General features: G+C 43.3%; 1 protein-coding gene across 4 annotated transcripts in view; it reads right to left on the bottom strand.

Moving 5' to 3' along the window:
* Window positions 1-7,438: 7,438 nt before the first annotated feature.
* Window positions 7,439-12,032, bottom strand: part of CYFIP2 (cytoplasmic FMR1 interacting protein 2) — a 103,648-nt gene continuing 99,054 nt past the window's right edge. For all 4 annotated transcript variants that reach the window (XM_029942958.1, XM_029942956.1, XM_029942957.1 and 1 more), the window contains one exon: window positions 7,439-10,331. In XM_029942958.1, coding sequence (XP_029798818.1) covers window positions 10,164-10,331 — 168 coding nt within the window. In that variant the 3' untranslated portion in view covers window positions 7,439-10,163. The remainder of the gene's footprint in view (window positions 10,332-12,032) is intronic.

Below are 12,032 nucleotides of genomic sequence, written 5' to 3' on the forward strand. Positions count from 1 at the left end.
GCTTTAACCCTCCCTGAGGAGTCCTGAGTGGAAACACAGGTTGGAAAGAAGGAAACAGGGCCCTGGTTACAGGGGAAAAAAATGAATGACCCGGCTGGCTGAGCCCTCTTTTCTGAATCAGTGCCAGTTACTGAGCACTGACAATGTGCCAGGTGCTGTGCCAAGGCGATTTGTGCACATAGCGGTCCCCCACTAACTACGAGGGATATTCAAGACTCCCAGTGGACGCCTGAAACCAGCGATAGTACTGAACCCCATATCTATCTATATATATGCACTATGTCCTCTCCTAGTACATACCTACGATAATGTTTAATTTATAAATTAAACAGTAAGACATTAACAATAATTAAATGTAAAATTATAATAATACACTATAGTAAATGTGAATGTAATCTCTCTCTCAAAATTCTTCTTGTATTATATGGATCCTTCTTGTGATGATGTGAGATGATATAATGCCTACGTGATGAAACGGAAATGAAGGGGGTGAATGACATGGTCACTGTGGTGTAGTGTTTGGCTACTATTGACTTTCTGAGGATCATTTGCTTCCAGACACAGTTGACCACAGGTAACTGAAACCATGGAAAACAAAATGGAAGATAAGAGGGAAATACTGTAATATTATTCTATCCTTGCCAACAACCACAGAAGTAGGTATTACCATTGTTACTATTCTTAATCCATAGGGAACCTAATATTCAGAGAAATTGAGAATTTGCTAGTTCCTAGTAGAGCGGGGCTTTCAACAACCAAGTTTCTTTTAAATGTTTGTTTAATTTTTGAGAGAGAGAGAGAGAGAGTGAATGTGGAAGGGGCAGAGAGAGAAAGGGAGACAGAGAATCCCAAGCAGGCTCTGCTCTGTCAGCACAGAGCTTGATACAGGGCTCAAACTCACGAACTGTGAGATCATGACGTGAGCCAAAATCAAAAGTCAGACACTTAACTGATAGAGCCGCGAAGGCACCCCTCAACAACCAAAATTTAACCATTAGTCTCTTTCATCCTCATTCTTGACTGAGAAGGGTCCCAAGAGGGAGCAAGTTACCATCAGCAGTTTCTGCCTGAAGGCTCTCCCCTACATGTCATGCCTTTCCACTTCTCTGGTTCTTTCTTGTGTTGGTCCCAGTCCCTCCTACTTCTAGGCCACCTCCACAGTCCTCACGACAACCCTGTATAGGAACTAGAATGCTTACCGCCCACACCGGACAATTAGTCCTTTATTCTCTTCTGTTTTGCTACAGCTGCTGTCTTAAGGTGGGCTAACTTGTTGACACCAATTACATGACAAGCTTTTTTGAGGAGGCAGAGGAATTGAGTCATTCAGCAGACAACGATGGAACACTTTCGATGTGTCTGTCACCTGCTGTGAAAAGCACAGGCACTGTGACGATGAGCAAGACAGACGCAATCCCCATACTCACGAACCGTATTCATTAAATGGTCACACAGTTCCCATTGAGTCACAATTTTGATAAATGGCAAGAAGGTCAAGCACAGAACGCACAGAGAATATTTAACAGGAAGGGCATTTGAAGCAAGACTTGAAGGATGACAGAAAGCCGTAATCTGTGAAGACAGGGAGGTGGGTGGGGAGGGGGCAGTGTGAGCATCTGGGGGGACAAGGCAGAGCCCGGGTCCAGGAGGACTTGAAAACGGCCAGAGGTGTGGTTGTTTAATTCCTACTGTTTTCCGAATCTAGGTCCTCAGGTATAAAATGGGAATGCTGATTAAATGAGGGTATGTGGTAGCCATGGGTGGGCGCACTCTAGGCTGTCCTGCTGAGAGTCAGCCTCTTGCGCATGGCAGCCACCACGGAGTCCAGTAAGCTTTCTCCAGCTCAGGGCCTGGCTCCTTGCCAGAAAGTGTTTAAGTAAAGCCCCGATGAGGAGGCTCTTTGATTTCCCCTTTTCCTGTTGGTCTGAAACTCCAGAAGGCAGAAAACCCTGGGTTTTATTCTGACTAATGAAGTGGAGCTTACGGCCTGCATATTTTTAGCTCTGATAGCATCTCACAGCATATTTTCCCAGGGAAACCCTCCACTCTCCCCATTCTGCAGGGAGCTCTAGTGAGACAGTGCCGCATCTGGGAACGAGGGGGTGGGCTGACAGGGGAGTGGACCGAGGAAATCGGGGTAAATCAAACCAGATGGGGACGTGGGGACTGGCTTGGGGGGCTGGTTATTCTCCTTGCCTAGAGGGAAGCAAATGGATCTTTGTCCCTTCCCCCTCTGCCTTTATTCACATCAGGGGAACTGAAGGCAGAGTGAGAGCTGACCACCCCCTCCAAACATCTGCAGGGTCTGGGTCAAAAGCACGAAATATCATATGTCTCTAAATAATTAGAAGTTCTAAACCACACTATTGAACTGTTAGAAAATATGGTCTGTTTTCCTGACAATGAAATATACCTTTATAACACAAAAGAAAGTACATGCCAAGTCGTGGGTTTTATACAACTGGAAGCTGGGAAAAATATCAAAGATGACTGAATTAATTATCATTTGCATATTTCTGGGTGTTTTGTTGTTCGGCCAATGATAAGTGAACGGATAAAACAAATATGTAATTCATAAATCAATATGCATTTATGCTAGAAATTTTATCTTTCTTGCCTTCATTTTAGCAATATTATATGTATGATCAAGACCCCCACCTCTGGCTGTATTGAGATATAATTGACCAATAAAAGTTGTATGTATTTAAGGGGTACAATGTGATGTGTGGATACACGTGTACACTGTGAAATAATTATCACAACCAAGTTAATTAACTTCATTCATCACTTCACATATTACCTTCCCATTTTTGGTGTGGTGAGAACACTTTATGATCAAGAGTTTCAAATTAGAGCACCTTTCTTAAGTCACTGTAACTGTTTTTGTTAATTTCAATTTGAAGAAATTCTGCTCTGATAAGGGGTGGCACCTGAAACCATCAATAGGATTTTTTTTAGGGTGCGACTTCCTTTATGTTTTGAGTTTATTTATTTATTTTGAGAGATTGAGACAGAGACTGAGACAGAGAGAGAGAGCACACACACAGGGCAAGGGGCAGAGGGAGAGCAGGAATCCCAAGCAGGCTCCACACAGAGCAGAACCTGATGCAGTACTCAAACCCACAAACCAGGAGATCGTGACCTGAGCCAAGAGAAGTTGGACGCTTAACTGACTGAGCCACCTTGGCGCCCCCATCAATAGGATTTTTAAAGCAATGCTTAGATCAAAAAATGAAGCAGGTATTTTACATATTATACTCAACTACTGTAAATAGGGGTCACATATAATTATTGTGACAGAAAATATTACAAAACATTTTCATTTTATTATATAAACATTCCTTGTAATATTATTTTCACTGTCTCTTAGAGCAACATTTGGAGCAGATAGTATTTCTTGTTATTTCAAGTTTTTCAGTTCTGGGATATTGTAAGGAAACTACCCTAAACGTGGTACTTGGCTCAATCGGTCTGACCTTCCTCAGGACTACACACTGACCTATACGGGCCACAGACAGTTTGCAAACAAGCTAGTTTGGCATTATTTGCATGTGAATCTTCTTAATCATGCAAAATATTTTTTGTTTCATGGTTTTGATTTCTTTATATTTCATTGGAAGGGCATTTTTTGTTGCCATTCTTCATGGTTTGTTGCATGCTTCACATGCATTTTCATTTAGGAAAGCCGATTTCTCTAAAATTTGTAGAAATATTTTTTAGTCCCCTTGAAGCAAATTCAACAAACTTAGATGCCCTTGGTTTTTTGTAATGTTAATAATTGTAAGCAGTAGTTCAGACCAAATAGCTATAGATATGTAAATTCACAATGAATTTTATTTTCCCTTAAGAACACCATTCAAGTTCTTTGAGGAGTTTCCATGCCTTTATTTAAATGTTTAGTGCATTTTTACCTTGTCTAAGCTAAATCCAATTACTTTAACAGCATTTTGTCAGCAGTTCCATTGAGAGTCTGTAAGGAGTTAGAATGTGAAACCTGATATGTGTTTCGTCAAATATTCTACCTTTGAACAACAGCTCCATAAATAATTGTACATCATCTTTTTTGTTTAAAAAAAAAAAAGGTGACATCATTGGAGGCACAGTTGTAACCACGTGTCCAGTAATAAGTTCAAGCTGTGTGTGCCTATAGACGTGGCACAAAAATGCTCCTGGAGTTTAGGTTGAAATTGCCATTCTCACTGGCTTGCTCTCTTTCCTCACCTCGGAGACTCAAGCTTCCCCACTTTCCAACCAGGACTCCTCCCTGGTGACAGTGGCAGCACAACACACAAAGCTTCACTACACTTGCAGGCTTCTGCTCTCAAGAACATGGGCATGCAATGAGGGAAGCATTCTACTGGGGCCTGAAGAGCATTGGTCACAGGGTGGATGTTTAGGGTCATACGCTGAACCAGCATTGAGCGTCAGATTTCCAGTGACACAGATGCATGATACATGATGCTGCCTGATAAATGCATTATTTTGTAGGACCTTGACATTCAGGGCCTGGTCAAGTGTAGAGCTAAGGGCAGGAGCCTGTTTAACCTAATTTAAGTCATTAAGGGTCAGGGCCTTTTCTTGGTCAACGTTTGATGTTTGTAGATTCTTCCTCTTCAATCTCTTGGTGCATCTCCTTGCGTTCAGCTCCTCATTTTTCAAGTTTAGGCAGAAATGGAACCTCTTCCATGAAGTCATCCCTGATATTTCTCTTACGCTTTCCCTTTTCATCTTACCCCAGCTGAAAAAATACTCTCCTTCCTCTGATCTTGAGAAACATTTGGTGTGGCTGTCTCTTAGGATCCCTTAGGTTAGAAGTGCTGCAAAGTATACTGTTATATGCTTAGGGGTTAAGACCTTGAACTTGGATCCAGATTACTGGACTTTGAATTCTAGCTCCATCCCTTACCCTCTTTAAGATCTGTACCTCAGTATCTGTATCTATAAAATGGGGGGGAAATTACAGTGCCTACCTCCTATAAGTTGTTGTGATATTTAAGTGAACAAAAATTTTTTTGTTTTTTAAATGTTTGTGTATGTTGAGGAAGAGAGAGAGAGAGAAAGTTGAGAAGGGGCAGAGAAAGGGGCGGGGGGCGGGGAGAGAGACAGAGACAGAGACAGAGAGAGTCCCAAGCAGGCTCCACACTGCCAGCACAGATCCCAATGGGGACTTGAACCCATGAATCGCAAGATCATGAGCAGAACTAAAATATAGAGTCAGACACTTAACTGACTGAGCCATCCAGGCACCCTTAAGTGAACAAAGAGTTTAAAGCACTTTTTCTGATGCCTAGCATGAGGAAACTCAATAAATAAATAATCTGGTGATTATTAAAATCAACATACTCTCCTTCATGTTCTTGTTCACTATGTGCTTTTTTTTAATCCTTTGTACAATTCCAGGACTTCCTTTAGGTCTGTCGCCATGATCGATTATATAGTCTTGCAAATTGTGAGTATTCAAGATGTGTTTCTCAAAGCAATGGCATCCCAGCTTTCAAACAAGTTCAAGGCCCCCAGAGATAGTGGCTTTTTCAAATACAGCCTTCCTCTTCCCCAGTGTTATAAACCTAATTATGTCCCCCACTCCCAAATCCGTGTGTTAAAAAATCTTAAGACCTCAGAATGGGACTGTATTTGGCAATAGAGAGTTTAACAAGGTAGTTTAGGTAAAATGAGGTCATATGAATGCATCCTAATGTAATATGCCTAGCATCCTGCTAAAAAGAGGAAATCAGGACCCAGACACACTGGAGGAAAGACAAATGGAGAAGACAGCATCTAAAAGCCAAGGACAGAAGCTTGAAGAAACCAACCCTGCTCTGCACCGACGGTGCAGAAGCTGCTTGTGATTCTCTCTCCCTCTCTCTTCCCCTTCCCCCTTTAAAAAATTAAAAAAAAAAAAGAATAAACCAACTCTGATATCATCTTGCTCATGGATTTCTATCTTCCAGAAAGTAAACTTGTTGTTTAAGCCATGTGGTCTGTGGTGTTTTGTTGTGGCAGCCCTAGTGAATGAATACCTATTCCTCTACCCTATTCTCTCCTATTGTGAAAAGAGAATCCCAAGCAAGATCAGCAGCATCAGTGCACAGCCCAGTGCGGGGTTAGAACTCACAAAGTGTGAGATCATGACCTGAGACCAAGAGTCTGTCGCCTAACCCACTGAGTCACCCATGTGTCCCTCCTGTGGGAGTTTTTTGGTTGTTGTTGTTGTTTGCACCTAACAGAGACTTCCATGTTCTTAGCCCAGTATTTTTCAAGACATGTTCCATGAGAAGATCATTTGTGTTGCAGAGAAAGGGGTTTCCAAAGTCATGGTCATGGGTGATTGGGGCCATTCCAGGCTGATTAGGTGCTGCAGGACTCAGAGCATTGTGGATCTTCAAGAAGGGAAACAGCAAGATCCATTCCCCACATCTATGTGGTCACAGGACCCTCTTTCCACTGAGCTTCTCTCAGGACTAATACCAACTATGCCCCAACTACACTAGCTCAAATACACAACCTCTAATGGTGAGAATCCTTGCAAGTGGTGACCCATGGCTGAGAAAGCCTTCAAGAAGTCAGGCCCCTCAACTGGGACATTACCTTAAATCAGGATATTAGAGCTGGAAAGAAGCTCAGATTATTTTGTCCAAAGTGAAGACAAGGAAGCTGAGGCCCTGAGAGATTAGAGGGTTACCCAAGGCCATAGCCAAGGGGGAGCCACTAATGACCTAGACTCGTCTACATGAATGGGCTTTGGGTAAGTTGCTGCTGTGTCAACTGTGAGACTCCACACACTGGTGTCAGTTTCACACACAACCTTGTAGTGTTCTTCTGCTGTCATCCTTTCTGAGGAGCATGAGAAGTACCTTCAGCCTGGGAACTCCCCTGCTGCCATGCTGGGCCTCCTCCTAATCCCAGGCTCTGCTCAATTCCTCCCCCAAAGCCCTGCAAAGTCTAGTAGCCTGAAGTCTAGTTTTGGGCTCTAGACTGGTTGATCAGTTCATTAGCATGACAGCAAAAGTTCAGGCTTGGAAGCTGGGTTCAAATCACAGTGGTCACTTTGCAATGGTGTGAAAGTAAACACACTGCACAACCTGTCTGTCCAAGGTGGGATATAGCACATAAAGTGACTGTGGCTGATTCAAAGGAATGGAGAATAGGACTTAGCATGGTGCCTGCACACATTAGTTCCCACCCTTCCTCTTAAAATAGAGATCCCTCAGTGAGACTGTGGAATGCTGAAGAGCTGCAATGATTGCCAGTATCTTATCTACTGTAAATCAATGTATAAGAGTAATGCTGCCACTGAGAAGGCACATTGAGTCATTAGTTTACGGCACCCTGACCTGCTACACCTTTATCTCCTTCCACTCTCTTTCAGGCTGTTTCCTCAGTCACTGGTGTTCGTGTGGCCTTCCACAGATCAGGACCAGGAATCAAGACCAAGATGCTGGTTTGGAAGCAGTTTTAATGGAGATGTGGAGATGGAAATGTTTATCAACTCAGCACAGGTACCTCAAAATACAAAGCAAAATATCATCTTCAGCTGCATCGCAAATATGATTTAAGAATTTAACATCATGATTTGATCACAAGCGTAAATATAAGTCACCATAAATAATGTAAATTCATTGTACAAAAATCCCCAACAACTCTTAATACAAATATGGTACATTTGACAGTTTCTGAAACAGAATTTTTTTAAACTTTTTAAAACCTAAGATTTTTTTTCCTGGTTCTTAGACACACAAAAATATCAAACCAAAAGGAGGCAGTAATACCAGGGAGGAAAGAATATTAAAGCTGTTTGGTATTCATAAATAAATGCTGCTGGCGAGCCAGGGAAATGAAATGTCTTTCATTAAGGTGAAGACCTCAATTTACCAGGATCAAGTCTCTTGACGATAATAGGATTCTACCCAGGGGGTCAAATTCAGGGTTACTGATGCAGGATAGGAAGGACAGGTTGTTGAAACAGCAATCTCATCAAATGGATGACCCAAATCTCCACAAAGGCAATGATCATGGATTTGGAATAAACTCTAGGTCACCTAAGCTGAAAGAGCCACTGTTCCTGGGCAGGACTGAAGATTCAGAAGGCTCTGCAGCTTAGAGATTTTTTTGTGGGTTTTGAAGGCATGTTCCACCATGTAGCTCTACCACGTGGTGGTGTAGCCTCTCCCTTATGCCTTGGGGACATATCTATGGTCACCAAGAAGAAAAAATTTTAAAAATCAGAATAGGAAGTGGCATCTCCAGACAGGAGAACCTGCCAGTGTCCACCCTGAATCACTTACCTATCATACAAATATTTTTTTGTGGCTCAGAGGGAGCTCGAAGCCCAAGGTTAGTGGTGGAAAGACCCTCTATCACAGTAAAACACGAAGAACCTGTAGATCGTGCAGATTTCCCTACCTTACTCCCAGAGATGCAAACTTAATTGGTTTGAAATAGGGCCCAGGAATATGCATCCAATGGGCTAATTTCAGGAAGTGTAGATATAGACCTTTGGACCACATGCGATGAGCCCTATTTTCCTCCCTGGTGTGCAGAGTGTATCACACAAACCTCTTGCTATGGACTGTTTTGTTCTTTCCATGGGGTTAAAATGGGCCATCTGATTAATGGTAACCATTTCCAGTCTTCCACCCTGAGGGAGCAGATCATTATTGATCTGTTTTTCTCACTTTTCTTTCCCTCCCTGGGTGGAGGGAGAGAGATCAAATGTCTCATATTTTCTTGCAAGCTCAGGGTCCCAGGGCTCGTTTGAAGAGGTCCTCTGTAATGAGACATTCATTCCCAAAGCCTTCCGTCCTCCTAACAAGTCTCCTCATGCTCAGTGGGAGATTCTGCAGACTTTTGGTTGAGTCTGAGAAACGTACGTAGGTATGCCCCTGTGCAACATGGCCCATGCCTCAAAATGTAAGTTAAAGAGAACCAAGGATGTTGAGAGCAAACAATAAAATGTCTCAGGAATCTTTCAGCTTCTAGGACAATGGAAGTCCTGATTCAGTAGAACAGGACTACTTTTCTAAAAGCTCATTGACAAGCGTTATTTATATTCTTCACCTCCCTGACCCCAATATGTTTTGGGCTTCTGTTGAAATAACCCCTTAATATTTTCTTTCTCGTGGGAGTTTTCCTTGATGAGAGAGTCTGTGCAGAGAAGTTGTCCCTAATTTGGTCACTGGATAATGCAGTGCATGCCTGACTTGCTCTATGTTGCATGCACCCCGCCCCCCCCACCCACCTCCCCGGCATCCTTGCCCTGTGAGGCTTGGTGCTCACAGTATTTGCTTAATGGATAAAGGAAACACTTCCTCATGAAGCTGAGATGGTCTAATGGCTTTCTATTTGGGGCTATGGAATTCCTGGCTATGTTAATAAATACTGCTTCTGCACAGGAGGCCCGACCATCTTCCTAGCATAATTCCACTAAGTGAGATACAACTGTGAATGCGTTTCTGAGTTCTCTTTAGGAGCACCCTGAGAGGGGAGTGTGGTGTGGGGAGTCCAGGGCCGGCCAGGGCCACCACCACCTATCGTGGTGTCAGTACCAGGAACCTCGTCTTCTGTTTCCCATGGCTCTCAGTGTCTGTTCCATGACTGCTGTGGGTGCTAGAATCCTTGGCGTCCAGAGCAGGGGCAGATGCCACCTGGGAAAATGGAGGGGGGGAGCCAGAGGAAGTGAGGAAGCCGGAAAGTGAACATGCACCTGTCAGCTCAGGCTGGTAACTTGGGGTATGGCCACCCTCTTTTTTCCATCTCTGAGACTTCACTTCTGAGGTCACATGTGGGCACTGGGTAGGAGGTCACCATTTGGGAAAAGGTCTTGAGAAGCAACCATGGCCATGGGGTGGGGCTGTGAGATGGAGAGGGGGTGGAATTAGGGCCCTTAACACAGCTGAGGGAAAAAAGAAAAGAAAAAGCACATACTGCCCTGTTTCTTTTGATTTTTTTTTTCATTTACGCTATGGAAAAACCACCATGGAGATGTCATGGGAGAGCATGCACAGGCCCAGCCCTTGGGAAGTGTAGATGTGTTTGGGGAGGTTCTTGTTTGCTTCCAGGCTTATCCCATATGCTGTCCAGGTGGACCTTGCTGCAGGCTGGCCATGGCTTTCTCTCTCCTGCTTCTTCTTCACCTCCAGGCCGAGGTATGCAGGACCTTCCGCCTAGCAGGTAGTGGCCAAGGACTGGTGGATGGGTGGCTGGAAGCAACGCACGTGCTCTACGGTGGAGCTGTCCGTCTCCACGGACTTCATGTACTTGTTCAGGATGGCAAAAACCTCATTGTTCAAGATCTGGTACTTCCGGATTCTGTCTGCCATCTTCTTCAGGGGCTGCAGAAGGACAGGGATGTGCAGGTTAGGAGCAGGAGGAGGGGACAGAGGGGGAAAAAAGAAAGGGCCAGAGAAGAGTTCAGTGAGGTTGGGATCCAGGGTCTTGATGTTTCAATGATCATGTTACTCTCTTGCTTAAAGACCCTCTATGGGTTTCCAGAGCTTAGCAATCAAATTTTAACTTGGCCAAAAAACCCTTCATGAGTTTTAAAACTTACTACAAAGCTACAGTAATCAAAATAGCATGGCACTGGCATGAAGACAGACATACAGATCAATGGAATCGACAGTCAAGACATAAACTCCTCTATATATGGTCAAATGATTTTTAACAAGGGTACAAAAAATATTCAATGGAAACAGGATGGTGTTTTCAATAAATGGTGCTGGGAAAACCAGATATTCACATGTAAAAAATGAAGCTGGATCCTTACCTTACACAACAGAAAAACAAAAAACGAAAACAAACTTCAAAATTGTTTAAAGACCTAAACATAGGAGCTAAAACTATAGACCTCTTAGAAGAAGACATGGAGGAAAATCTTCCTGACACTGAGTTTGGCAATGACTTCTTTAAATTTTTTATTTTCTTTAAATTTTATACAGAGAGAGACAAAGCATGAGAGGGGGAGGGGCAGAGAGAGAAGGAGACACAGAACCAGAAACAGGCTCCAGGCTCTAAGCTAGCTGTCAGCACAGAGCCTTACGCGGGGCTCGAACCCACGAATGGGAGACCTGACCTGAGCCGAAGTCAGAGGTTTAACCAACTGAGCCACCCAGGCGCCCCTGGCCATGATTTCTTAAATGTGACACAAAAGCACAAGTAATAAAAGAAAACATAAACTTAACTACATCAAAATTAAAGGACTTGTCTTCATCAAAGGACACTATAAACAGACTGAAAGGGCAACCCATGGAATGGGAGAAAGTATCTGCAAGTCAGGATCTAATAAGGGAATAATATCCAGAATATATAAATATATCCAGAATAATATATATCCAGAATACATAAATATAAATGTATATATATATGCAACAAAAAATAATCCAATTAAAAAGTGAGCAAAGGGGTACCTGGGTGGCTCAGTTCATTGACCATCTGACCCTTGATTTTGGCTCAGGTTGTGATCCCAGGGTCGTGGGACTGAGTCACTGTGTCAGAGTCTATGCTGAGTGTGGAGCCTGCTTAAGAGTCTCTTTCCTTCTTTCTATCTCTCTCTCTCCCCCTCCCCCCTCTCTACCAATCTCTCCCACTTAGATGTGCACTCTCTCTCTAAAAATAAAATAAATCTTTTAAAAAAGTAAGCAAAGGATTTGAACAGACATTTCTCCAAAGAAGATAAAGAGCTGATAAGCACATGAGAAGATGGTCAACATTACTAGTCATTAGTGAAATGGGAATCACAGCCAGAATGAGATACCACTTCGTATCCATTATGATGTCTATTACCAAAAACCCCAGGGAACAACAAGGTTGTGGAAAAACCGGAACTTGTGCATTGCTGGTGGGAATGTAAAACGGGGCAACCACTACTGAAAATGGTATGGGAGTTCCTCCAACATGAAGAACAGACTGGTTGGCTCAGTCGGTCGAGCATCCAACTCTTGATTTTGGCGCAGGTCATGATCTCACACTTTGTGGGACTGAGCCCCACATTGGGCTCTGCGCTGATAGTGTGGAACCTGCTTGGGCTTCTCTCT

This window comes from Suricata suricatta, chromosome 6 (assembly GCF_006229205.1).
Source record: "Suricata suricatta isolate VVHF042 chromosome 6, meerkat_22Aug2017_6uvM2_HiC, whole genome shotgun sequence".
NCBI classification, from domain to species: domain Eukaryota; kingdom Metazoa; phylum Chordata; class Mammalia; order Carnivora; family Herpestidae; genus Suricata; species Suricata suricatta.